At 45.6% G+C, this 27,899-nt stretch overlaps 1 protein-coding gene across 1 annotated transcript; it reads right to left on the bottom strand.

The window, feature by feature from the left end:
* Window positions 1-963: 963 nt before the first annotated feature.
* Window positions 964-27,646, bottom strand: LOC137927253 (dentin sialophosphoprotein-like). The gene is made up of 27 exons (XM_068771031.1): window positions 27,505-27,646; window positions 23,832-24,551; window positions 23,415-23,651; window positions 22,911-23,273; window positions 22,155-22,517; window positions 21,651-21,761; window positions 21,466-21,535; window positions 20,710-21,172; window positions 19,072-19,241; window positions 18,753-18,889; window positions 18,501-18,611; window positions 17,784-18,107; window positions 17,493-17,729; window positions 16,552-16,721; window positions 16,300-16,469; window positions 16,107-16,243; window positions 15,351-15,461; window positions 14,973-15,209; window positions 14,689-14,831; window positions 13,713-14,643; window positions 13,335-13,571; window positions 12,831-12,941; window positions 11,949-12,059; window positions 11,571-11,807; window positions 10,941-11,051; window positions 10,378-10,673; window positions 964-1,062 (listed from the first exon to the last, which is right to left on the bottom strand). Exons 1-27 carry the CDS (start codon window positions 27,644-27,646, stop codon window positions 964-966), a joined length of 6,549 nt encoding a protein of 2,182 aa, XP_068627132.1.
* Between the last annotated feature and the right edge of the window lie 253 nt (window positions 27,647-27,899).

Genomic DNA, 27,899 nt, shown 5'->3' with positions numbered 1-27,899 from the left:
CATATTTTTTCACAATCTCCACAATATGGGTATCAAAAAACCGTTTAACTTAAAAGTTTTTTAGATGTATTTATTTTTTGTCTTTTTAATCCAATAATTTTTGTGACGATATAACAATTTTAATTTAAAAATTAGTCATTCTGAGTATGACCCGTCTTGCACTGCCCGCATACAGCGACCTCAATTGTGTCGTCGGTAGACATAGTGGGAGATGTATCCACGTCTACCAGTTCCAACTTTCCCACCAGCACCGGTGTGCTCTTCTTTGACATCGAGAAGGCGTTCGACAAAGTTTGGCATGAGGGCTTAATATACTAACTTTACCAACTCAAAGTACAATAGGCTCGTTCTCACAATACGAGCTTTCTTAGAGAATCGTACCTTCCGATATCGTGTGAAAGGCGCCTGATCCACCAGACGGCCACTTCCAGTAGGAGTACCGCAAGGCTCCTGTCTATCCCCATTATTATTCTCGTTGTACACCAGCGATATACCCAAAGACCCACAAGTCGGAGCTAGCCATGTTCGCGGAGGACACGGCCCTGTTCTATTCGGACAAGCAACAGGGCCGCATCACGATCCGACTCCAAACCGCAGCCAACCGCCTAGGCGAATGGTTCCGGAATTGGAGAATAAACATCAACCCGGACAAGAGCGAAGCCATACTCCTCCATCGAGGCTTCGTAAGAAAAAAGAAGCTCCGACTGATGCCAATACCCGAGAAAACAAAACTTGGGACCATCACCATCTTCGACTGACCAATCCCATGGGATTTCTTCCATGGGTCAAATACCTAGGAGTTACTCTGGACTCCCAACTAAATTTCCCATCCCATGGTTAGAACGTGAGGAACGAGGCCGCATTCGTTCTGGGTAAACTACATCAATCGAACTGCGCCTCCAGCAAATTAGCGCTGGGACACAAAACCTACCTATATAAGGCTTGCGTAAGACCAATAATGTCCTACGCGAGCGTTACCTTCGCCCACGTCAATGAAGGCAAACTGAATCTCCAGCAAATGATCCAGAACCGCTTCGCCCGGAAAGCAACCTGAGCGGAGCCCTACCAGAGGAACGTCGATATACAAGCGGCATAACGCGACCTCAACCTGCCGACTATAAAAGAATTCTTCGGAGAGGCGTCAAGGATATACTTCCAAAACCTCGTACACCCTCGGAACCATCTGGTGGCCCAAGCAGCCAGCTACATACCAGAACAAAACGCGACAACAGTAAAGCGTAGGCTACGCCACGCAATACCGGACGAAGACGCATTGACCCCGAAAGGGATTAAAAGACGCCCTCAAACAACCAAGGGGGAGCCCCCAAAAAAAGTCACGCACAAAGTGACTAGACACGCCCAAGCAAGAGGGCCCACCGTAAAGAAGCTACCAGGAGGTAGAAGAGGGACGACTGCAGAAACAATGGAGAGCAGCACCTGGGACAACGGCAATGCCGAGTTCTACACAGCGCACCGACGTGCCAGGAGGCGTAAATAGTTTAAGTAATAGTAGTAGGGAAATCTTGTTAGTATCTAATGGATTCAGGCGATATTTTGCGGAAGTCTACCCTAAGTAAGAAAAGGACCAATATATAGATGCTTCCGTTATGCAGCAGTAGTTGTGCAACAAAGTGCACCGCCCGCCAGCCCGCATTGCATGGCGGAAGCAGCTATATATTGGTCCTTTTCTTACTTAAATCTTGGTAGCTCGCGGGTGGAAGTTGTAACAGCCTTGCACAGCTAACAACAGATACATCTTTCGAAATAAAGGGTGCCTACTCGTGGTACCCACATGAGAACCTTTAGGCTAAATGGCCGAAGGATGCACGAGCGACGTGCCTTACCAACTGCCTTTCCAGACGAGCAATTCTTCGAGCTAACTCTGTGGATAACCATAGGTAAGAGTAAGACCGGTCACCATGGTGGCCAAAGCCTTGCGTTGGGTATCTATCAGCTGAAGAGATGAAGATTCTGAAATCTGGCAAAAACTCGTCTCTCTCGAGAGTGAGATACATATTCTGGAATAGTTACTTTAGTTAAAATCATTTCATAAATAACTAAATAAGATTATTAAACGCATTGTAACAAAATAGTATGTTATATGACGAAACAGCGCAGGACAGGTTTTCGTGGTGATCTTTGAGGAAGCTCTGTGCCTTCCAGAGAATATTTATCGGCTAAAAAAAGTAGAAGAATAACCAGCTTTTCTTATTAATTTTTGTACATATAAACACAGTGAATGTTGTAAACACTTTTAATAAGAGAATGTATCGGATTGTTTGTGATACAGATTTATTGTATCATTTTAAAGCATCTGCTTTTGGTGTGATTTTCTAAATAAGTAAAAAAATTCTGAGTTTCTTATTTGAAGTAATTTACTTGAAACAAATTATTTGGTATTTATATAAGCAACCTACACAAGAAAAGTCGCCGGTGCAGATTGGTTCCAAGAAGCCAAATCTAGAGAAGATTGTACATCCTTTGCTTTCACCTGCAGAAGGGTTTCTAGCAGAAGATTAAAAATCATACTGCAGATTGCAGTCACTTTTTAATCTATTTTATAATATCTAATGTTTAACTTCTGTCTAGAAATTAAAGGCTTTTCTATTTTTATTTTATTTATTATTCATTATTTATGTTGAAAGCTCTATAGATAATTTTCAATTAGAACTGAACTGTATTTTTCAAACGTCTTAACAACACCACGTTTAATTAACATGAATGGATCTTTTAGCAGGAATCTTTCTGGATAATTTATTAAGCAAATGCTTTGCTAATATAATCGTAATGTACATAAAATCCTGGCAAATATAACAGTGACTTCTATTAAAGTAATCTCAGGAATGGAAATTATCTTTATAACCGCTATTATATATATGAATTTACAACAAAATACCAAACGAAGTAAATTATCTCTAAGTAAATTAACACGTTCTCTGCCAACTGCCTATTAAAATATCATAAATCTTAAAATTTCCTAAATTGTTTTTTTGCTTATGTCTTTTTAACTTTTACTCAGATATTACTTGGTTATATCGAAAGGGAATTGGAGCCATTATATATGGATGATTTTTTCGATAAATTTCTTTGTATGATTATTGTTATTTTTCATTTTAAGTACTTAAATTTTTCAAAAACTTACTTGATATGGAAAAGCTAGAGGGTCCACGCGGGTCAATTAATGTGAGATTTAGTTTGATAGTACTGCCCAACGGTCTGTAAGAATGAAACGAAAACCCTCGCAAAACGCGGTCATCACTGACCGACACGGCCTGGCTAGGAGACAGTTTTTTCCTGGGCACAGAACGTGTTAAAAAAAAATTAAACACAGGCTCTACCACGGCATATTTGTCTATTTCAGATTATATTCACGATAGAGATATCTGGCAATTAATTGTTACAATTAAAAAAAGAACTAACGTGATGTATATTTTGAGCTGGCTTTTGTGTACACACACATGTGTGTGTGTGTAATGATATTATATAATAAAGATATTATAACTTTTGTTCTCAAGTGGCGGACGAGATGACCACAAGCCGGTAGACGCGGAGTGGATAGCCCCCCCCCCCCTCAAGTGGACCGACGACATAGTTTTGAGTCGCTGGATGCATGCAAGATCGGTCATTGTGACGATCTATGGGAAAACCTATGCCATGTAGAGAGACATCCAACAGTACGAAACTAAAACACGTGACCTATTACTTTTGTGAAGCAGATGCGCATGCGTTTCAAACATTTCAATCTCAACATTTTTGTAACATGCCTAGAGAAGTATAACTTGAAAGAGAATTGTTAATACTATCAAAAAATCAAAAACCCCTCTGAGTTTGTTGTTAAATATTGTCAATAGATGGCGCTTTACGAACTAACGTAAACTATTTTATGTTGACAATTATAAATGTTTGTAATATTCTTATATAATAAAGATATTGTGAATTTTAATTTGACTTTGGTTTTTATCCATCCAAGTATTATTGGATGTGCCAGGAGTGCAAGCACAAATCATTCCGATGCTGTTGTGCCATTAGGAACAGCTCAAATTATGATCACCTTTATACAGTATGTATTTATAGATAGTTGAATGAAATAGTATTAATAATATAAGTAACTGATAAATTGCATTGTTTTTTGTACACCATAGACATTAGATAGAGGAAAAAAAAGAAACAATTCAAATGGTACAAGAGGCGGTCTTATAGCTTGATGCGATCTCTACCAGACAATCTCTTAATGGGAGATGAGAGACACGAAGGAGAGGGCAGTTTAGGGTGTACATATATACAAATACATACATAACTATACACATATATATATATGTATATATGTATATATATATACATATATATATATTTATTTATATATTGTTTTATATTATACACAAAATGTCATTGCTGTTTGAAAAAATAATAATTGCCAAACATAGAGGGCGCTTATACAAGGATGTAAAACTGGCGACCCGAGTAGAAAAATTTTGCAGCTCAGTCAATATATAGGTCCCAAATACTCAGTCAATATCTATAAAATTATTTGCAAAGAAAGATAATATCACATAATAGAAGTTATGTATCAGAACATAAAATATATCTGTATATATGTTAATTAGATTCAAAAATATTTGTTTTTATGAACACTGAAAGTTTTTGCGGTCCACCCAAAGTTAAAACTTTTGAGTTTGACATTCCAGATGTAAGAGTTCTGAAAGTTTAACTAAAAGGTTAACCTTCTTGGTCAACATGCAGATAAAAAAGAAAAATAACTACGTTAAACTGTTAAAGTACTAATACTTTCTTCAAGTTAAAATGGCGGAATCATTTTCTGGTATAGCCTTCAAGACCTTTGATTTGGTTTTAATATCCAAATAGGCAAATACTTTTGCCAAATGTTATAGACAGACCAACCAACCTAAGAAAATAAATTACCTCTCTCCATAATGTCAATGGTAATGCCCCAGTTTTAATTGTCAATTTCACCTTTCTTTATGATCATAGTAATATATACATACTAGCTGATCCCGCAAACGTTGCTTTGCAAAAAAATAAAGTTTTTAATTAACAAATAAAAAATAAGAGTTGAGTGGTGAAAATTTAGGGTTGTATGTATTTTTATATGCTGTATCATAAAAAAATAAAAACAAAAAATTTTGTATAAAAAATAAAATAAAAAATTTAAGGGTGGACCACCCTTATCACTTAGGGGTATGGAAAATAGATAGTAGCCGATTCTCAGATCTACTGAATACGCGTATAAAATTCGGTAAAAATCAATCGAGCCGTTTTGAAGGAGTACGGTTACTAACATTGTGACATGGAATTTTTATATATTAGATAATAAATACAGTTAAACAGCTTTTATTGCTGGAAATAGCTTTAATAAAAATAAGGTAATGTAACGGCTGTTAAATCAATTTAGTTTGTCTTCCTACAGAAACTTTTATTTAAGTTTTCCATTCCGCTATGTCTTTTAATATGCGCATACATGTTGAACCTGTTATTTACCTAATGTCACTCTTCATTTCTTATTCTGTCTACTTCTACACTCTATTGATGTTTTGCGAATAGCTAGTTAATATTCTTGTAAATGTACCCTAATTAAACATTTATTTCTGTGAAAATTAAAAAATATATTTATGTGGATTTTACACACTTAAACTTATGTTGTCTGAATGCTGACCATAATATATATAAACCATGATAATCGAACTCTCGGAATATGGCCTGGTACGTATTAAATGCAACTGTAAATTAGTAATACGTACAATCCCATATTCTTCTGATTCGTACAAACAAAACAAGTATATCCAGTGGCGTAGCTATGGTATTTGGGGCCTAGGGCAGATTGGGGCGAAACGAAAAAAAAATTCAAAAAAATATTTTTAACTTTGGTGCCCCCCCTGCTTGTGGTGCCTGTTGATGCCGCCCCGCTCGCCACCCCCTAGCTACGCCACTGAGTATATCATCTTTATAGTCGAATTATCTAATTGCTACGTGAACATTATCAGGATAATAACTCTAGGCATATCTTACGAGTGATATTAGCTAGATAATAGCAACTGGCTAAGCCGAGATTCGGCTCTCTCGGCCGCTCTTGTAAAGGGATGTAAGGCGGGTGACAGAAGAAACCGAAGTCCTCGCGTGGGGCCCTTGTCCTTAGTAGCGATTTAAGAGTTCTCAATCCGGTAAAAGAGTAATAAGTCCGGCCGGAATTGAGGCTCTACTGGAAGTCCTCAAACTTTGCTATTTCAAAAGAGGTAAAGGATAAGCGCACTCTGCACCTAACCTAATCTAACCTAACCTAACCTTTTTTTTTTTTTTCGGTTGGGGAAATCTTCTGGTATTCAAGATGCCCTGCCTCTGGGGGGAGGACAGGGGTATGTGGGATTCCTACCCACTAAAACCCCCCCCGGTGGTCGCCCTCTGCGCTAAACGGGGGACCGCGGTATCTCCCGGTCAGGGTTCGCCACGCGGTCTTCCCTTGCGCCTTGCTATTTTACCTTACCTTACCTAACCTAACCTAACCTAACCTAACCTAACCTCATACCCGCGGACTCTGCAAATGCCATTTGGGCAGTGACAAATCTATAAAAATTGCCTTAACACAAACTGATTTTTTTTTTGGTTGGTTAAAAATTGACTTCCTGGATTTTATTGAAAAAACATCATAGCTATTCATTATTTTGTTTCTTTAAAAATAAGTTAATAGGCAATAAATTTAAAAAGTTTTTGACTTTTATTACAAAAAAAAATTGCTATTTCGTTAAAACGAATATAGTGTAGATGTGGGATATTAAGGTTTTCACATAAGGTCACGTGGTTACGTCTTTTGGATTCGAATCGGGAGCAGTGTCTGAGTAAGTGATGAAAAGTCTGTACCGTGGAGTCGTCACATGGGCAAGTCTCATTATCGATTATTTTAAAACGGTGCAGGTACTGCTTGCAGTGCCCGTGCCCGCTTAGTAGTTGTGTGAGATGGAAAGATGTCTTGATGAGTTTTCGCAGTTTGTTTATGTCGGTGAGTTTCGAAAGGAGTCCTATGGTACGTCGACCCTGAGCCGAGCTCTCGTATCTAGCCTGCCAAATGCGGTTGTGTTCCGCGCGGATTGCGTTCTTCACGAAACTCATTGGGAAGTAGACATAAGCCGGTGTAGAGTGCATTGCGGCAGCGCTCTTTACTGACAAGTCGGCTGCCTCGTTACCGATGACGCCTGTGTGACTTTTGACCCAGGTAATGTGTGATGTAGCTGATGCGCGTGCGTGTATCAGAATGTGAATTTGTGTGACGATAAGGTGGGTGTTGCTTTTATTCTGTAGTGCGGCGATGGCAACGCGAATAGCTGTCTCTTTATGGATCGAACTTGAGAATTAAATTTATCACATCACGACATCGCTTGTAGGGCGACCACGAAGCGGCAGACGCGGGTTATCAAAGCGATCTTTGGGAAAAGCTTATGCCTTGCAGTACCATAAGAAGAAGACTAAGTTATATATATTATATATTAACACGTTCACTGCGGGCCCAATTTTGAAGAACTTTCAGCTGGTGCGGCTGAGGTCGAATCAGCCTCAAGCTGAACTTCCTAGTAGTGCGGTTGAAGCCTTTTCTGCCTCATGTTCATCAATATTTTTTAAAATATTGAGTCAATGCTTCGCAGACATAAAGAAAGCTATATTTGTCTTTAACATACCTCATACGGTTGAGTGTAAACAGCCGCCGCACTAGAGAGAAAACACGAGTTTTACGCGCCGCACAAGTGCAAAGTCTACCATGAGGCTGAATCGACCTCAAGCCTCAGTGAACGTGTTAACTATAAGATGTTAACTATAAGAGATTCAAAGTGATCTCTTTATACGAAATGCTTAGAAATGGGTATATAAGGAATTTACTGACAAATAATACATTCAATCCTTTGCTGACGGCTGGCATTGCGCTGAACAAGCATACGCGAAGCCCAACCCCCTTCCCCCCAGTTTGGAAGATTTGACAGCGATCTGTCCCACCAGCAAGTAGACACCAGGTAACCACACGCACTCTCTCTCTCTCTCTCTCTCTCTTAGATATGGTACCTCGTAACATAGCATAGTTAGTTTGTATTAATTAGTTTTTGTGTATATTTAAATCGTATTAATAAATGTAGTTTTTATTGCTTTTTCGTCCTGGGAGTTACTTTTGACAGCTAAACCCGCCTATCACGGTACAATCCACTAAATATCAAAGTGTAAGCTTTGTAAAATTTTTCTCCTGTTACCAATCACCGTATATATGGAAGTAAAGTATTTCCATAGGTCCAAGGTTTTATTTATGTCAATTAAAGATTGATTCAATATGTACTAATAGGTAACATTGAAAAAGTATATAAAATTAAAATATTTTTTAAACGTAATAATAGATTAATTTTAATACATTGTCTGTTTTTTTATTATACTTACTCGTATTATCTGAAATTTAAAGTTATTCGTGTATTTTATAGGTACATGCTTAAATAGATAGTAATATGTGACTGTAAAAAAGTAAATTGAAATAAATGGAGCGTTTGATGGAGCAAGAGGAACGCAGTAAATAAATGCACTCTCTTCGCAAAACACGGAGATTCGTGGCGAAGGAGCCAACGGAACCAATCGGAGCCTGGTAGATGCCTTCCAAGGATCACCACGAAAACCAGTATTGTGCTACTTGTATCCAATGACTTCCTGTCACCCTGACGATGTCGTTGGTCTACCTAGTGGACAAACTAGCAAGGATGCGTCTACCGGTTGATGATCTCTTTAACACGTTCACTGCGGCTTGAGGTCGATTCAGCCTCATGGTAGACTTTGCACTGGTGCGGCGCGTAAAACTCGTGTTTTCTCTCTAGTGCGGCGGCTGTTTACACTCAACCGTATGAGGTATGACAAAGACAAATATAGCTTTCTTTATGTCTGCGAAGCATTGACTCAATATTGTAAAAAAATATTGACAAACATGAGGCAGAAAAGGCCTCAACCGCACTACTAGGAAGTTCAGCTTGAGGCTGATTCGACCTCAGCCGCACCAGCTGAAAGTTCTTCAAAATTGGGCCCGCAGTGAACGTGTTAAAATTAAGCTTATATATTTGTTATTTATAATGAATTTGCAAACAGTTGTAAAATTGTAAATTGAAACGTATGAAATTTCTTCTACATTCGACTAACCGTCAGATCCGCTCGGCCCGATTAATATGAACGTTACCTATTAAAACTGTCACTCACAGGTATTGACATTGTTTTGTATCAAGAAAAATCAATGACAAAACGTTATTTTTATAATCATGTAGGATTAATTATACTCAATGGTTGACTAAATATAAACGAATAAATTGCCAAATAATATTTTATTTTGAATAATAAATTCAAATACAATTTTTTTTTATATTCCAAACCCACCGAAACATAATACGATTGAAACTTAAGTTATTAGCATTTATGATTTCTGATCTTCAAAGATTTATTTTTGCCCTGTGAATTTCTACAACGAGACCGCGACCGCTTGTTCGATCTACATTTCCTTCTGCTATTAAAACATCTGCTGCTCTTACGTCCGCTTCGTTGACACTTACGTCTGGATTGCAGACGCGATTGGGACTTGAGACCTACTCCATCCGCAGCAGATCCGACAGACTGATCGCAAATAACAGCAAGACTTGAAGAAATGCCAGAAGAAGCTTCGCTTTCAGAGAAGGAACTTGAATAAGAATTTTCATCGACACTAGCAAAACTAGACGATTCGCTGCGAGAGCGACTTGCACTGACTTCAGTCTCGTCTACGGATTCAGAACCAAAGGAATCGCTTTCAGAGTATCCACAGCCACTACCGCCTACATTTTTACTTTGCAAGTGATTGCATGAATTAGCGTAACTCGCCGAATCGCTTCTCGAATTGCTGCTTGCATTGGCTCCGCCCTTGCCTGTGTTCGCATTACTTGCTGAATCGCTGTCAGAGTAACCGCTGGCGTAGGAACCGTCCTTGCCGCTACTTGCGTAGCTCGCCGAATCGCTTCTTGAATTGCTGCTTGCATTGGCTCCACCCTTGCCTGTGTTCGCATTACTTGCTGAGTTGCTGCCAGAGTAACCGCTGGCGTAGGAACCGTCCTTGCCGCTACTTGCGTAGCTCGCCGAATCGCTTCTTGAATTGCTGCTTGCATTGGCTCCGCCCTTGCCTGTGTTCGCATTACTTGCTGAATCGCTGCCAGAGTAACCGCTGGCGTAGGAACCGTCTTTGCCGCTACTTGCTTGACTCACCGAATCGCTTCTTGAATTGCTGCTTGCATTGGCTCCGCCCTTGCCTGTGTTCGCATTACTTGCTGAATCGCTGCCAGAGTAACCGCTGGCGTAGGAACCGTCTTTGCCGCTACTTGCTTGACTCACCGAATCGCTTCTTGAATTGCTGCTTGCATTGGCTCCGCCCTTGCCTGTGTTCGCATTACTTGCTGAATCGCTGTCAGAGTAAACGCTGGCGTAGGAACCGTCTTTGCCGCTACTTGCTTGACTCACCGAATCGCTTCTCGAATTGCTGCTTGCATTGGCTCCGCCCTTGCCTGTGTTCGCATTACTTGCTGAATCGCTGTCAGAGTAACCGCTGGCGTAGGAACCGTCTTTGCCGCTACTTGCTTGACTCACCAAATCGCTTCTTGAATTGCTGCTTGCATTGGCTCCGCCCTTGCCTGTGTTCGCATTACTTGCTGAGTCGCTGCCAGAGTAACCGTTGGCGTAGGAACCGTCCTTGCCGCTACTTGCGTAACTCGCCGAATCGCTTCTCGAATTGCTGCTTGCATTGGCTCCGCCCTTGCCTGTGTTCGCATTACTTGCTGAATCGCTGTCAGAGTAACCGCTGGCGTAGGAACCGTCTTTGCCGCTACTTGCTTGACTCACCGAATCGCTTCTTGAATTGCTGCTTGCATTGGCTCCGCCCTTGCCTGTGTTCGCATTACTTGCTGAGTCGCTGTCAGAGTAACCGTTGGCGTAGGAACCGTCCTTGCCGCTACTTGCGTAACTCGCCGAATCGCTTCTCGAATTGCTGCTTGCATTGGCTCCGCCCTTGCCTGTGTTCGCATTACTTGCTGAATCGCTGTCAGAGTAACCGCTGGCGTAGGAACCGTCCTTGCCGCTACTTGCGTAGCTCGCCGAATCGCTTCTTGAATTGCTGCTTGCATTGGCTCCACCCTTGCCTGTGTTCGCATTACTTGCTGAGTTGCTGCCAGAGTAACCGCTGGCGTAGGAACCGTCCTTGCCGCTACTTGCGTAGCTCGCCGAATCGCTTCTTGAATTGCTGCTTGCATTGGCTCCACCCTTGCCTATGTTCGCATTACTTGCTGAGTTGCTGCCAGAGTAACCGCTGGCGTAGGAACCGTCCTTGCCGCTACTTGCGTAGCTCGCCGAATCGCTTCTTGAATTGCTGCTTGCATTGGCTCCGCCCTTGCCTGTGTTCGCATTACTTGCTGAATCGCTGCCAGAGTAACCGCTGGCGTAGGAACCGTCCTTGCCGCTACTTGCGTAACTCGCCGAATCGCTTCTCGAATTGCTGCTTGCATTGGCTCCGCCCTTGCCTGTGTTCGCATTACTTGCTGAATCGCTGTCAGAGTAACCGCTGGCGTAGGAACCGTCTTTGCCGCTACTTGCTTGACTCACCGAATCGCTTCTCGAATTGCTACTAGCATTGGCTCCGCCCTTGCCTGTGTTCGCATTACTTGCTGAATCGCCGTCAGAGTAACTGCTGGAATAGGAACCGTCCTTGCCGCTACTTGCGTAGCTCGCCGAATCGCTTCTTGAATTGCTGCTTGCATTGGCTCCGCCCTTGCCTGTGTTCGCATTACTTGCTGAATCGCTGTCAGAGTAACCGCTGGCGTAGGAACCGTCTTTGCCGCTACTTGCTTGACTCACCGAATCGCTTCTTGAATTGCTGCTTGCATTGGCTCCGCCCTTGCCTGTGTTCGCATTACTTGCTGAATCGCTGTCAGAGTAACCGCTGGCGTAGGAACCGTCTCTGCCGCTACTTGCTTGACTCACCGAATCGCTTCTTGAATTGCTGCTTGCATTGGCTCCGCCCTTGCCTGTGTTCGCATTACTTGCTGAGTCGCTGCCAGAGTAACCGCTGGCATAGGAACCGTCCTTGCCGCTACTTGCGTAGCTCGCCGAATCGCTTCTTGAATTGCTGCTTGCATTGGCTCCGCCCTTGCCTGTGTTCGCATTACTTGCTGAATCGCTGCCAGAGTAACCGTTGGCGTAGGAACCGTCCTTGCCGCTACTTGCGTAACTCGCCGAATCGCTTCTCGAATTGCTGCTTGCATTGGCTCCGCCCTTGCCTGTGTTCGCATTACTTGCTGAATCGCTGTCAGAGTAACCGCTGGCGTAGGAACCGTCCTTGCCGCTACTTGCGTAGCTCGCCGAATCGCTTCTTGAATTGCTGCTTGCATTGGCTCCACCCTTGCCTGTGTTCGCATTACTTGCTGAGTTGCTGCCAGAGTAACCGCTGGCGTAGGAACCGTCCTTGCCGCTACTTGCGTAGCTCGCCGAATCGCTTCTTGAATTGCTGCTTGCATTGGCTCCACCCTTGCCTGTGTTCGCATTACTTGCTGAATCGCTGTCAGAGTAACCGCTGGCGTAGGAACCGTCCTTGCCGCTACTTGCGTAGCTCGCCGAATCGCTTCTTGAATTGCTGCTTGCATTGGCTCCGCCCTTGCCTGTGTTCGCATTACTTGCTGAATCGCTGTCAGAGTAACCGCTGGCGTAGGAACCGTCCTTGCCGCTACTTGCGTAACTCACCGAATCGCTTCTTGAATTGCTGCTTGCATTGGCTCCGCCCTTGCCTGTGTTCGCATTACTTGCTGAATCGCTGTCAGAGTAACCGCTGGCGAAGGAACCGTCTTTGCCGCTACTTGCTTGACTCACCGAATCGCTTCTCGAATTGCTGCTTGCATTGGCTCCGCCCTTGCCTGTGTTCGCATTACTTGCTGAATCGCTGTCAGAGTAACCGCTGGCGTAGGAACCGTCCTTGCCGCTACTTGCGTAGCTCGCCGAATCGCTTCTTGAATTGCTGCTTGCATTGGCTCCACCCTTGCCTGTGTTCGCATTACTTGCTGAATCGCTGTCAGAGTAACCGCTGGCGTAGGAACCGTCCTTGCCGCTACTTGCGTAGCTCGCCGAATCGCTTCTTGAATTGCTGCTTTCATTGGCTCCGCCCTTGCCTGTGTTCGCATTACTTGCTGAATCGCTGCCAGAGTAACCGCTGGCGTAGGAACCGTCCTTGCCGCTACTTGCGTAACTCGCCGAATCGCTTCTCGAATTGCTGCTTGCATTGGCTCCGCCCTTGCCTGTGTTCGCATTACTTGCTGAATCGCTGTCAGAGTAACCGCTGGCGTAGGAACCGTCTTTGCCGCTACTTGCTTGACTCACCGAATCGCTTCTCGAATTGCTACTAGCATTGGCTCCGCCCTTGCCTGTGTTCGCATTACTTGCTGAATCGCCGTCAGAGTAACTGCTGGAATAGGAACCGTCCTTGCCGCTACTTGCGTAGCTCGCCGAATCGCTTCTTGAATTGCTGCTTGCATTGGCTCCGCCCTTGCCTGTGTTCGCATTACTTGCTGAATCGCTGTCAGAGTAACCGCTGGCGTAGGAACCGTCTTTGCCGCTACTTGCTTGACTCACCGAATCGCTTCTTGAATTGCTGCTTGCATTGGCTCCGCCCTTGCCTGTGTTCGAATTACTTGCTGAATCGCTGTCAGAGTAACCGCTGGCGTAGGAACCGTCTCTGCCGCTACTTGCTTGACTCACCGAATTGCTTCTTGAATTGCTGCTTGCATTGGCTCCGCCCTTGCCTGTGTTCGCATTACTTGCTGAGTCGCTGCCAGAGTAACCGCTGGCATAGGAACCGTCCTTGCCGCTACTTGCGTAGCTCGCCGAATCGCTTCTTGAATTGCTGCTTGCATTGGCTCCGCCCTTGCCTGTGTTCGCATTACTTGCTGAATCGCTGCCAGAGTAACCGTTGGCGTAGGAACCGTCCTTGCCGCTACTTGCGTAACTCGCCGAATCGCTTCTCGAATTGCTGCTTGCATTGGCTCCGCCCTTGCCTGTGTTCGCATTACTTGCTGAATCGCTGTCAGAGTAACCGCTGGCGTAGGAACCGTCCTTGCCGCTACTTGCGTAGCTCGCCGAATCGCTTCTTGAATTGCTGCTTGCATTGGCTCCACCCTTGCCTGTGTTCGCATTACTTGCTGAGTTGCTGCCAGAGTAACCGCTGGCGTAGGAACCGTCCTTGCCGCTACTTGCGTAGCTCGCCGAATCGCTTCTTGAATTGCTGCTTGCATTGGCTCCACCCTTGCCTGTGTTCGCATTACTTGCTGAATCGCTGTCAGAGTAACCGCTGGCGTAGGAACCGTCCTTGCCGCTACTTGCGTAGCTCGCCGAATCGCTTCTTGAATTGCTGCTTGCATTGGCTCCGCCCTTGCCTGTGTTCGCATTACTTGCTGAATCGCCGTCAGAGTAACTGCTTGAATAGGAACCGTCCTTGCCGCTACTTGCGTAGCTCGCCGAATCGCTTCTTGAATTGCTGCTTGCATTGGCTCCGCCCTTGCCTGTGTTCGCATTACTTGCTGAATCGCTGTCAGAGTAACCGCTGGCGTAGGAACCGTCTTTGCCGCTACTTGCTTGACTCACCGAATCGCTTCTTGAATTGCTGCTTGCATTGGCTCCGCCCTTGCCTGTGTTCGCATTACTTGCTGAATCGCCGTCAGAGTAACTGCTTGAATAGGAACCGTCCTTGCCGCTACTTCCGTAACTCGCCGAATCGCTTCTTGAATTGCTGCTTGCATTGGCTCCGCCCTTGCCTGTGTTCGCATTACTTGCTGAATCGCTGTCAGAGTAACCGCTGGCGTAGGAACCGTCCTTGCCGCTACTTGCGTAGCTCGCCGAATCGCTTCTCGAATTGCTGCTTGCATTGGCTCCGCCCTTGCCTGTGTTCGCATTACTTGCTGAATCGCTGTCAGAGTAACCGCTGGCGTAGGAACCGTCTTTGCCGCTACTTGCTTGACTCACCGAATCGCTTCTCGAATTGCTACTAGCATTGGCTCCGCCCTTGCCTGTGTTCGCATTACTTGCTGAATCGCCGTCAGAGTAACTGCTGGAATAGGAACCGTCCTTGCCGCTACTTGCGTAGCTCGCCGAATCGCTTCTTGAATTGCTGCTTGCATTGGCTCCGCCCTTGCCTGTGTTCGCATTACTTGCTGAATCGCTGTCAGAGTAACCGCTGGCGTAGGAACCGTCTTTGCCGCTACTTGCTTGACTCACCGAATCGCTTCTTGAATTGCTGCTTGCATTGGCTCCGCCCTTGCCTGTGTTCGAATTACTTGCTGAATCGCTGTCAGAGTAACCGCTGGCGTAGGAACCGTCTCTGCCGCTACTTGCTTGACTCACCGAATTGCTTCTTGAATTGCTGCTTGCATTGGCTCCGCCCTTGCCTGTGTTCGCATTACTTGCTGAGTCGCTGCCAGAGTAACCGCTGGCATAGGAACCGTCCTTGCCGCTACTTGCGTAGCTCGCCGAATCGCTTCTTGAATTGCTGCTTGCATTGGCTCCGCCCTTGCCTGTGTTCGCATTACTTGCTGAATCGCTGCCAGAGTAACCGTTGGCGTAGGAACCGTCCTTGCCGCTACTTGCGTAACTCGCCGAATCGCTTCTCGAATTGCTGCTTGCATTGGCTCCGCCCTTGCCTGTGTTCGCATTACTTGCTGAATCGCTGTCAGAGTAACCGCTGGCGTAGGAACCGTCCTTGCCGCTACTTGCGTAGCTCGCCGAATCGCTTCTTGAATTGCTGCTTGCATTGGCTCCACCCTTGCCTGTGTTCGCATTACTTGCTGAGTTGCTGCCAGAGTAACCGCTGGCGTAGGAACCGTCCTTGCCGCTACTTGCGTAGCTCGCCGAATCGCTTCTTGAATTGCTGCTTGCATTGGCTCCACCCTTGCCTGTGTTCGCATTACTTGCTGAATCGCTGTCAGAGTAACCGCTGGCGTAGGAACCGTCCTTGCCGCTACTTGCGTAGCTCGCCGAATCGCTTCTTGAATTGCTGCTTGCATTGGCTCCGCCCTTGCCTGTGTTCGCATTACTTGCTGAATCGCCGTCAGAGTAACTGCTTGAATAGGAACCGTCCTTGCCGCTACTTGCGTAGCTCGCCGAATCGCTTCTTGAATTGCTGCTTGCATTGGCTCCGCCCTTGCCTGTGTTCGCATTACTTGCTGAATCGCTGTCAGAGTAACCGCTGGCGTAGGAACCGTCTTTGCCGCTACTTGCTTGACTCACCGAATCGCTTCTTGAATTGCTGCTTGCATTGGCTCCGCCCTTGCCTGTGTTCGCATTACTTGCTGAATCGCCGTCAGAGTAACTGCTTGAATAGGAACCGTCCTTGCCGCTACTTCCGTAACTCGCCGAATCGCTTCTTGAATTGCTGCTTGCATTGGCTCCGCCCTTGCCTGTGTTCGCATTACTTGCTGAATCGCTGTCAGAGTAACCGCTGGCGTAGGAACCGTCTTTGCCGCTACTTGCTTGACTCACCGAATCGCTTCTTGAATTGCTGCTTGCATTGGCTCCGCCCTTGCCTGCGTTCGCATTACTTGCTAAGTCGCTGCCAGAGTAACCGCTGGCGTAGGAACCGTCCTTGCTGCTACTTGCGTAACTCGCCGAATCGCTTCTCGAATTGCTGCTTGCATTGGCTCCGCCCTTGCCTGTGTTCGCATTACTTGCTGAGTCGCTGCCAGAGTAACCGCTGGCATAGGAACCGTCCTTGCCGCTACTTGCGTAACTCGCCGAATCGCTTCTCGAATTGCTGCTTGCATTGGCTCCGCCCTTGCCTGTGTTCGCATTACTTGCTGAATCGCTGTCAGAGTAACCGCTGGCGTAGGAACCGTCCTTGCCGCTACTTGCGTAGCTCGCCGAATCGCTTCTTGAATTGCTGCTTGCATTGGCTCCACCCTTGCCTGTGTTCGCATTACTTGCTGAGTTGCTGCCAGAGTAACCGCTGGCGTAGGAACCGTCCTTGCCGCTACTTGCGTAGCTCGCCGAATCGCTTCTTGAATTGCTGCTTGCATTGGCTCCACCCTTGCCTGTGTTCGCATTACTTGCTGAGTTGCTGCCAGAGTAACCGCTGGCGTAGGAACCGTCCTTGCCGCTACTTGCGTAGCTCGCCGAATCGCTTCTTGAATTGCTGCTTGCATTGGCTCCGCCCTTGCCTGTGTTCGCATTACTTGCTGAATCGCTGTCAGAGTAACCGCTGGCGTAGGAACCGTCCTTGCCGCTACTTGCGTAACTCACCGAATCGCTTCTTGAATTGCTGCTTGCATTGGCTCCACCCTTGCCTGTGTTCGCATTACTTGCTGAGTTGCTGCCAGAGTAACCGCTGGCGTAGGAACCGTCCTTGCCGCTACTTGCTTGACTCACCGAATCGCTTCTTGAATTGCTGCTTGCATTGGCTCCGCCCTTGCCTGCGTTCGCATTACTTGCTGAGTCGCTGCCAGAGTAACCGCTGGCGTAGGAACCGTCCTTGCCGCTACTTCCGTAACTCGCCGAATCGCTTCTCGAATTGCTGCTTGCATTGGCTCCGACCTTGCCTGTGTTCGCATTACTTGCTGAATCGCCGTCAGAGTAACTGCTGTAATAGGAACCGTCCTTGCCGCTACTTGCGTAGCTCGCCGAATCGTTTCTTGAATTGCTGCTTGCATTGGCTCCGCCCTTGCCTGAGTTCGCATTACTTGCTGAATTGCTGTCAGAGTAACCGCTGGCGTAGGAACCGTCTTTGCCGCTACTTGCTTGACTCACCGAATCGCTTCTTGAATTGCTGCTTGCATTGGTTCCGCCCTTGCCTGCGTTCGCATTACTTGCTGAGTCGCTGCCAGAGTAACCGCTGGCGTAGGAACCGTCCTTGCCGCTACTTCCGTAACTCGCCGAATCGCTTCTCGAATTGCTGCTTGCATTGGCTCCGACCTTGCCTGTGTTCGCATTACTTGCTGAATCGCCGTCAGAGTAACTGCTGTAATAGGAACCGTCCTTGCCGCTACTTGCGTAGCTCGCCGAATCGTTTCTTGAATTGCTGCTTGCATCGGCTCCGCCCTTGCCTGTGTTCGCACTACTTGCTGAATCGCTGTCAGAGTAACCGCTGGCGTAGGAACCGTCCTTGCCGCTACTTGCGTAACTCGCCGAATCGCTTCTCGAATTGCTGCTTGCATTAGCTCCGCCCTTGCCTGTGTTCGCATTACTTGCTGAATCGCTGTCAGAGTAACCGCTGGCGTAGGAACCGTCTTTGCCGCTACTTGCGTAACTCGCCGAATCGCTTCTTGAATTGCTGCTTGCATTGGCTCCGCCCTTGCCTGTGTTCGCAATACTTGCTGAATCGCTGTCAGAGTAACCGCTGGCGTAGGAACCGTCCTTGCCGCTACTTGCGTAACTCACCGAATCGCTTCTTGAATTGCTGCTTGCATTGGCTCCGCCCTTGCCTGTGTTCGCATTACTTGCTGAATCGCTGTCAGAGTAACCGCTGGCGTAGGAACCGTCTTTGCCGCTACTTGCTTGACTCACCGAATCGCTTCTCGAATTGCTGCTTGCATTGGCTCCACCCTTGCCTGTGTTCGCATTACTTGCTGAGTTGCTGCCAGAGTAACCGCTGGCGTAGGAACCGTCCTTGCCGCTACTTGCGTAGCTCGCCGAATCGCTTCTTGAATTGCTGCTTGCATTGGCTCCGCCCTTGCCTGTGTTCGCATTACTTGCTGAATCGCCGTCAGAGTAACTGCTTGAATAGGAACCGTCCTTGCCGCTACTTGCGTAGCTCGCCGAATCGCTTCTTGAATTGCTGCTTGCATTGGCTCCGCCCTTGCCTGTGTTCGCATTACTTGCTGAATCGCTGTCAGAGTAACCGCTGGCGTAGGAACCGTCCTTGCCGCTACTTGCTTGACTCACCGAATCGCTTCTTGAATTGCTGCTTGCATTGGCTCCGCCCTTGCCTATGTTCGCATTACTTGCTGAATCGCTGTCAGAGTAACCGCTGGCGTAGGAACCGTCTTTGCCGCTACTTGCTTGACTCACCGAATCGCTTCTTGAATTGCTGCTTGCATTGGCTCCGCCCTTGCCTGTGTTCGCATTACTTGCTGAATCGCCGTCAGAGTAACTGCTTGAATAGGAACCGTCCTTGCCGCTACTTCCGTAACTCGCCGAATCGCTTCTTGAATTGCTGCTTGCATTGGCTCCGCCCTTGCCTGTGTTCGCATTACTTGCTGAATCGCTGCCAGAGTAACCGCTGGCGTAGGAACCGTCTTTGCCGCTACTTGCTTGACTCACCGAATCGCTTCTTGAATTGCTGCTTGCATTGGCTCCGCCCTTGCCTGCGTTCGCATTACTTGCTGAGTCGCTGCCAGAGTAACCGCTGGCGTAGGAACCGTCCTTGCCGCTACTTGCGTAACTCGCCGAATCGCTTCTCGAATTGCTGCTTGCATTGGCTCCGCCCTTGCCTGTGTTCGCATTACTTGCTGAGTCGCTGCCAGAGTAACCGCTGGCATAGGAACCGTCCTTGCCGCTACTTGCGTAACTCGCCGAATCGCTTCTCGAATTGCTGCTTGCATTGGCTCCGCCCTTGCCTGTGTTCGCATTACTTGCTGAGTTGCTGCCAGAGTAACCGCTGGCGTAGGAACCGTCCTTGCCGCTACTTGCGTAGCTCGCCGAATCGCTTCTTGAATTGCTGCTTGCATTGGCTCCACCCTTGCCTGTGTTCGCATTACTTGCTGAGTTGCTGCCAGAGTAACCGCTGGCGTAGGAACCGTCCTTGCCGCTACTTGCGTAGCTCGCCGAATCGCTTCTTGAATTGCTGCTTGCATTGGCTCCGCCCTTGCCTGTGTTCGCATTACTTGCTGAATCGCTGTCAGAGTAACCGCTGGCGTAGGAACCGTCCTTGCCGCTACTTGCGTAACTCGCCGAATCGCTTCTTGAATTGCTGCTTGCATTGGCTCCGCCCTTGCCTGTGTTCGCATTACTTGCTGAATCGCTGCCAGAGTAACCGCTGGCGTAGGAACCGTCTTTGCCGCTACTTGCTTGACTCACCGAATCGCTTCTTGAATTGCTGCTTGCATTGGCTCCGCCCTTGCCTGTGTTCGCATTACTTGCTGAATCGCTGCCAGAGTAACCGCTGGCGTAGGAACCGTCTTTGCCGCTACTTGCTTGACTCACCGAATCGCTTCTTGAATTGCTGCTTGCATTGGCTCCGCCCTTGCCTGTGTTCGCATTACTTGCTGAATCGCTGCCAGAGTAACCGCTGGCGTAGGAACCGTCTTTGCCGCTACTTGCTTGACTCACCGAATCGCTTCTTGAATTGCTGCTTGCATTGGCTCCGCCCTTGCCTGTGTTCGCATTACTTGCTGAGTCGCTGCCAGAGTAACCGCTGGCGTAGGAACCGTCTTTGCCGCTACTTGCTTGACTCACCGAATCGCTTCTTGAATTGCTGCTTGCATTGGCTCCGCCCTTGCCTGTGTTCGCATTACTTGCTGAATCGCTGCCAGAGTAACCGCTGGCGTAGGAACCGTCTTTGCCGCTACTTGCTTGACTCACCGAATCGCTTCTTGAATTGCTGCTTGCATTGGCTCCGCCCTTGCCTGTGTTCGCATTACTTGCTGAATCGCTGCCAGAGTAACCGCTGGCGTAGGAACCGTCTTTGCCGCTACTTGCTTGACTCACCGAATCGCTTCTTGAATTGCTGCTTGCATTGGCTCCGCCCTTGCCTGTGTTCGCATTACTTGCCGAATCGCTGTCAGAGTAGCCGCTGGCGTAGGAACCGTCCTTGCCGCTACTTGCGTAACTCGCCGAATCGCTTCTCGAATAGCTGCTTGCATTAGCTCCGCCCTTGCCTGTGTTCGCATTACTTGCTGAATCGCTGTCAGAGTAACCGCTGGCGTAGGAACCGTCTTTGCCGCTACTTGCGTAACTCGCCGAATCGTTTCTTGAATTGCTGCTTGCATTGGCTTTGCCCTTGCCTGTGTTCGCAATACTTGCTGAATCGCCGCCAGAGTAACTGCTGGAATAGGAACCGTCTTTGCCGCTACTTGCTTGACTCACCGAATCGCTTCTTGAGTTGCTGCTTGCATTGGCTCCGCCCTTGCCTCCGTTCGCATTACTTGCTGAGTCGCTGCCAGAGTAACCGCTGGCATAGGAACCGTCCTTGCCGCTACTTGCGTAACTCGCCGAATCGCTTCTTGAATTGCTGCTTGCATTGGCTCCGCCCTTGCCTGTGTTCGCATTACTTGCTGAGTCGCTGCCAGAGTAACCGCTGGCGTAGGAACCGTCTTTGCCGCTACTTGCGTAACTCGCCGAATCGCTTCTTGAATTGCTGCTTGCATTGGCTCCGCCCTTGCCTGTGTTCGCATTACTTGCTGAATCGCTGCCAGAGTAACCGCTGGCGTAGGAACCGTCTTTGCCGCTACTTGCTTGACTCACCGAATCGCTTCTTGAATTGCTGCTTGCATTGGCTCCGCCCTTGCCTGTGTTCGCATTACTTGCGGAGTCGCTGCCAGAGTAACCGCTGGCGTAGGAACCGTCTTTGCCGCTACTTGCTTGACTCACCGAATCGCTTCTTGAATTGCTGCTTGCATTGGCTCCGCCCTTGCCTGTGTTCGCATTACTTGCTGAATCGCTGCCAGAGTAACCGCTGGCGTAGGAACCGTCCTTGCCGCTATTTGCGTAGCTCGCCGAATCGCTTCTTGAATTGCTGCTTGCATTGGCTCCGCCCTTGCCTGTGTTCGCATTACTTGCTGAATCGCTGCCAGAGTAACCGCTGGCGTAGGAACCGTCTTTGCCGCTACTTGCTTGACTCACCGAATCGCTTCTTGAATTGCTGCTTGCATTGGCTCCGCCCTTGCCTGTGTTCGCATTACTTGCGGAGTCGCTGCCAGAGTAACCGCTGGCGTAGGAACCGTCTTTGCCGCTACTTGCGTAACTCGCCGAATCGCTTCTTGAATTGCTGCTTGCATTGGCTCCGCCCTTGCCTGTGTTCGCATTACTTGCTGAGTCGCTGCCAGAGTAACCGCTGGCGTAGGAACCGTCTTTGCCGCTACTTGCGTAACTCGCCGAATCGCTTCTTGAATTGCTGCTTGCATTGGCTCCGCCCTTGCCTGTGTTCGCATTACTTGCTGAATCGCTGCCAGAGTAACCGCTGGCGTAGGAACTGTCTTTGCCGCTACTTGCTTGACTTGCCGAATCGCTTCTTGAATTGCTGCTTGCATTGGCTCCGCCCTTGCCTGTGTTCGCAATACTTGCTGAATCGCCGTCAGAGTAACTGCTGGAATAGGAACCGTCTTTGCCGCTACTTGCGTAACTCGCCGAATCGCTTCTTGAATTGCTGCTTGCATTGGCTCCGCCCTTGCCTGTGTTCGCATTACTTGCTGAATCGCCGTCAGAGTAACTGCTGGAATAGGACCCGTCCTTGCCGCTACTTGCGTAGCTCGCCGAATCGCTTCTTGAATTGCTGCTTGCATTGGCTCCGCCCTTGCCTGTGTTCGCATTACTTGCTGAATCGCTGCCAGAGTAACCGCTGGCGTAGGAACCGTCTTTGCCGCTACTTGCTTGACTCACCGAATCGCTTCTTGAATTGCTGCTTGCATTGGCTCCGCCCTTGCCTGTGTTCGCATTACTTGCGGAGTCGCTGCCAGAGTAACCGCTGGCGTAGGAACCGTCTTTGCCGCTACTTGCGTAACTCGCCGAATCGCTTCTTGAATTGCTGCTTGCATTGGCTCCGCCCTTGCCTGTGTTCGCATTACTTGCTGAGTCGCTGCCAGAGTAACCGCTGGCGTAGGAACCGTCTTTGCCGCTACTTGCGTAACTCGCCGAATCGCTTCTTGAATTGCTGCTTGCATTGGCTCCGCCCTTGCCTGTGTTCGCATTACTTGCTGAATCGCTGCCAGAGTAACCGCTGGCGTAGGAACTGTCTTTGCCGCTACTTGCTTGACTTGCCGAATCGCTTCTTGAATTGCTGCTTGCATTGGCTCCGCCCTTGCCTGTGTTCGCAATACTTGCTGAATCGCCGTCAGAGTAACTGCTGGAATAGGAACCGTCTTTGCCGCTACTTGCGTAACTCGCCGAATCGCTTCTTGAATTGCTGCTTGCATTGGCTCCGCCCTTGCCTGTGTTCGCATTACTTGCTGAATCGCCGTCAGAGTAACTGCTGGAATAGGACCCGTCCTTGCCGCTACTTGCGTAGCTCGCCGAATCGCTTCTTGAATTGCTGCTTGCATTGGCTCCGCCCTTGCCTGTGTTCGCATTACTTGCTGAATCGCTGCCAGAGTAACCGCTGGCGTAGGAACCGTCTTTGCCGCTACTTGCTTGACTCACCGAATCGCTTCTTGAATTGCTGCTTGCATTGGCTCCGCCCTTGCCTGTGTTCGCATTACTTGCCGAATCGCTGTCAGAGTAGCCGCTGGCGTAGGAACCGTCCTTGCCGCTACTTGCGTAACTCGCCGAATCGCTTCTTGAATTGCTGCTTGCATTGGCTCCGCCCTTGCCTGTGTTCGCATTACTTGCCGAATCGCTGTCAGAGTAGCCGCTGGCGTAGGAACCGTCCTTGCTGCTACTTGCGTAACTCGCCGAATCGCTTCTTGAAGTGCTGCTTGCATTGGCTCCGCCCTTGCCTGTGTTCGCATGTCTTGCTGAGTCGCTGCCAGAGTAACCGCTGGCGTAGGAACCGTCGTTGCCGCTACTTGCGTAGCTCGCCGAATCGCTTCTTGAATTGCTGCTTGCATTGGCTCCGCCCTTGCCTGTGTTCGCATTACTTGCTGAGTTGCTGCCAGAGTAACCGCTGGCGTAGGAACCGTCCTTGCCGCTACTTGCGTAGCTCGCCGAATCGCTTCTTGAATTGCTGCTTGCATTGGCTCCGCCACTGTCTTTTAATGACGTAATGGATCCGACACTTCCCGAGTAGCCTACAATATTGCTGACTTGTTTACTATTTTCCGAGTATTCGTCAGAATTACTGCTGGAGTAACTGCTGGTCTTTTCTTCCGAACTGCCGCTCGCACTTTTTGCCTCATTGCTACTTGAATAACCGCTCTCATACGAACGTCTGTTTTGCCTTCTATCGAAGCTTTCTGAATTAGCAGCTGAATAACTGATACCTGCGTTTGCTCCTACATAATGGTTGCCATATCCGTGTTGATTATAGAGTAAAGTCGGATCGTTGTACCGTGTACCTTTTCTATCGATGTTTTGGTAATCGTTATAGCCACTGTGTAAGTTGTTTTCATATTGATTACGTTCTTGATAATCTATCGGCAATAAATTTTCATAGACTGGTGTTTGGTAATGTTCATTATGGTAATTATCAATTGGAGGATGCAATTTTAAAGGTTGTATGTAAGGGTTTATTCCGTAAGGATGATAGTATGGTTCATAATTGGGCAGTATGAATGGGTTTCTTGGTGTTCTTCCGTAGCTCACTATGTTTGGTGTCGGGTGTGGGTTTGGATATGTATTATATGGATGCGGTGGGTGATACCAGCTGTAGTCGTGTTTCGGCGGAGGATATTGGGCATCTGCGAACAAAGACATAAATTTTTAAAATTAAAAAGAAAAACTAAATTATTAGACTTAAAATGAAGTAATAGTAAGATATTTTTATTAGACAACCGTTGGATGAACTTGGTTGAGAATTAAAAATAGATAGGTCATAACAAAAATGAAAGTTCATTTTTAAATGTAAAAATTTTAAAGGGTTGAATGTTGCATTTGTCATGATATACGGTACATCATATTTAAAATTTAGTGGTTAAATAAATAATACTTACATAAAAACGTAATATATTAAAAAAATCTTCATATTTCAATTAATGCTATGTGATCTATCTCTGCATACTTAGTGGTGCCAGAGATTATTCCCTGCCTGGCGCATTCTAATTACGTTTCAAACTGATCATTTTAGACAGCATTATTGAAGGTAGGTTAAAAATCTTTAACCTGACAAATGAACTATAGAATCATCAATTTAAAGTTTATATACTTTTAACTTGGCTGCAAGAGCATTTTATTAAAATACAGATTGATTGTTAATTTTTTTGGAGAAAAACACTTGTTACTCGGAACAATGTTACAAGCTAAAAATCTTAAATTACGATCCCTTTGGAAACGCTGAATTTAAATTTATATTATATTGTTTCTTATTTAATAAGAGGGACAGATATCCTTGATAAGGTCGTCGGAAGACGCCTCCAACCGATCCTTTGTCCAGCAGTGAACGTCCTGCAGGTAAAATGTTGATAATCAACAACCTTTAAAACAAGGCTTCTGTTCCGCCGGCTTTTTTATTCCCCGAGAATTATAACCCAACCAAAGTCAGAGTGTATCGCCTTCCACCAGGTAAGTTGGTCAAAAAAATACTTGTAAATAAAGTTACGAATAAACTTCAAAGATCTAGAAAGTAAAAAACAAAATAGCAAGATGAGGAATTGTAAAAAGAAACCTAGGAAGTAATGGCGAGGAAAACAGGTGGTACATAAAAGGTAAAGGAATGAAAAGGAATGTAAAAGAACAAGAATGAGCGAGAGATATATATAGATATTGAGATGGACAAAAGAAGAGAGAGTGAATAATAAGAAAAGAAAGTGAATAAATTATATAAAAAAAAAAATGTCCCTGTGCATCCATCGACATGACAGGACTTGTACGGTACTTCCCCAATAGCGAGAACAATTTAAAAAAGGATTATCTCTTATGTCGTATACAAAAGCCCAAAAAAATATTAAGATAGTACAATATTTATAATACTTACATTGTATTGTGGGTAAGGCGTTTGCGGTCGATAACAACTGCAATTGAATAATGAATAAAATTTAAACATATATTGAATATATTGTGTGGAATATATACTCTTGAATGTGTACACGCATATATTATGCGACGGTTGTCGGGTAGCAGAATTCGAATTTTGTTAAATATAAAATTATCTTGTAAATAAATAGAAGAAATTAAAAAAGTGGTTTAACAATTTTTAAATACAAAAATAGATGAGAAACTCAAACTCACCAGCAGAAATAAGATCGGAGTTCCCATGGTGGGTATTGGTAATGTTTAAGTTCCACGCTGGTTTATATTGCAAACTGTAACAATAGAAATGTGCCTATGTAGATTTATTGAAACAATTTAAAAAAAAAAACAAAACTCAAGTTGAACAAACAAACATACGCAACAATAAAAGTCACATTCGAAACCAAAGGGCATATAGGCAATTAATATCTGTCTTTATTATTAAAAACATTCTTTTGTAAACTAAAAATATGTTTTTATTTGTTCATAAAACAACCATTTTTTTAAATGCGAATAATTTAATAAATTGTACTAAAAAATTTCAATTTTTTTTATTGTAATAGAAGGAATATGATTTGTCAATTATAAATACATATTAATGTTGTATTGTATTTCCGGGGTTTCAATCCTTGGGATACAATTATATATAAGTAACACTGTGCAATTATAAAAGGTTTCTACTGCTTACAAACAAATTTGGGTTGTACAGGTTTCAGCGACATCTGTATACTATAATACCACACTGCAATCGCCAACCCGCAACCCAAAAGTGGCGATTATGGTATATTCCCCCCATAGATATCTTTGTGGGAGCTCTATGAGTTGGAAAGCCACTATTTTAGTCACAAGACATCCACAGCTGGACACAGGTCTTGGACCTAGCAACATCTTCCGACCTATACAGTACCATCTATGTACCTTATGGATTTATTTACTTATTTATTTATTTTATTTATTAACTTTATTGGAGATAAACAGTAACAAAAGGCAGTAAGAAAGTACAAACTTAGAAGCTTAGAAATATACAATTAGTTACAATTGTTACCTTATAACTATCTCACTGAGAACATATAATGATTTATAGTCAAACAATGAAAAAACAAATAAAAACATTACTAAACAGGGATCAAAGATTATGGTTTTTATATTTATATATTATGATATAAATTGTATTGTATGTACTCAATAATTTCGAACGAAATTGTTCTTTAAAAGATACGAGAGAGCACAAGAATATATCGATATCACTAACATATAAATTGTGGAGGTCACACATTCTGTATAAGGGTGCACGTTTACCGATATTTGTCCTAGCCGTTGATAAAAAAACAGAGATCTAGATTAACGTACAATGTCCTATATAACTGTTGTATTACATGTTAGAAACTAATGTATATATATCTTGAATCCAAGGCTGGATTTGGGCATGTAATACAGGCGGTAAATTTTGAAGTATGTCAACTTATAAGATGGATAAATTTTGAAAAGGTTATCAAAAGGATATAGGAGTCTGGAACTAGGAAATGTTATAAAACTAGTAAGTCCACTTAACCCTTCCCTTCCATCCCTACTTCTTATATCACATTTAATTATTTTTAAAAAACTTTCTTAATCTTTATCATACTATCAGTACGACAATTTTTATTTTTATTTATTATCCATGATTTTTAGAGTCTATTTCTTAACCCATATCATTGGGAATAATGTTTATTACCAGGAACGATTGGTACTGAAACATGTTCTTCTTTACTTCTTCTTCGAACCTCATGGAGAAGTTCATAATCTCTCGACGAGTAATGTTTTTATTTCTCGGCGAGATGAGATCCATACCCAAACGAAAGCACCAACAGCTTAGAGGATTACCAAGTTTTTGTGACACTGAGCAGGTCTCATAGCACCTTAAGGCTCCAAAATTATGACCAAAATACTAAAATCTAAACTTAAGCATGATTTTTTCCCAGTGTTTATCTATATACATTTTTAATTATATCGCATAATAATTAAATTTTAATATAAGGCAGTTCACTGTAAAGGAAAACGCAGATACCGATAAAGAATTTTACACAGAATTTCTATCTAAC

The sequence above is a fragment of the Battus philenor genome, unplaced genomic scaffold (assembly GCF_028537555.1).
Source record: "Battus philenor isolate CCGP_79_NKW_IND1 unplaced genomic scaffold, ilBatPhil1.0.hap1 SCAF_30, whole genome shotgun sequence".
NCBI classification, from domain to species: Eukaryota; Metazoa; Arthropoda; class Insecta; order Lepidoptera; family Papilionidae; genus Battus; species Battus philenor.
Note: the sequence above shows the minus strand (reverse complement) of the source record. Positions and strands in the feature narration are given on the sequence as shown.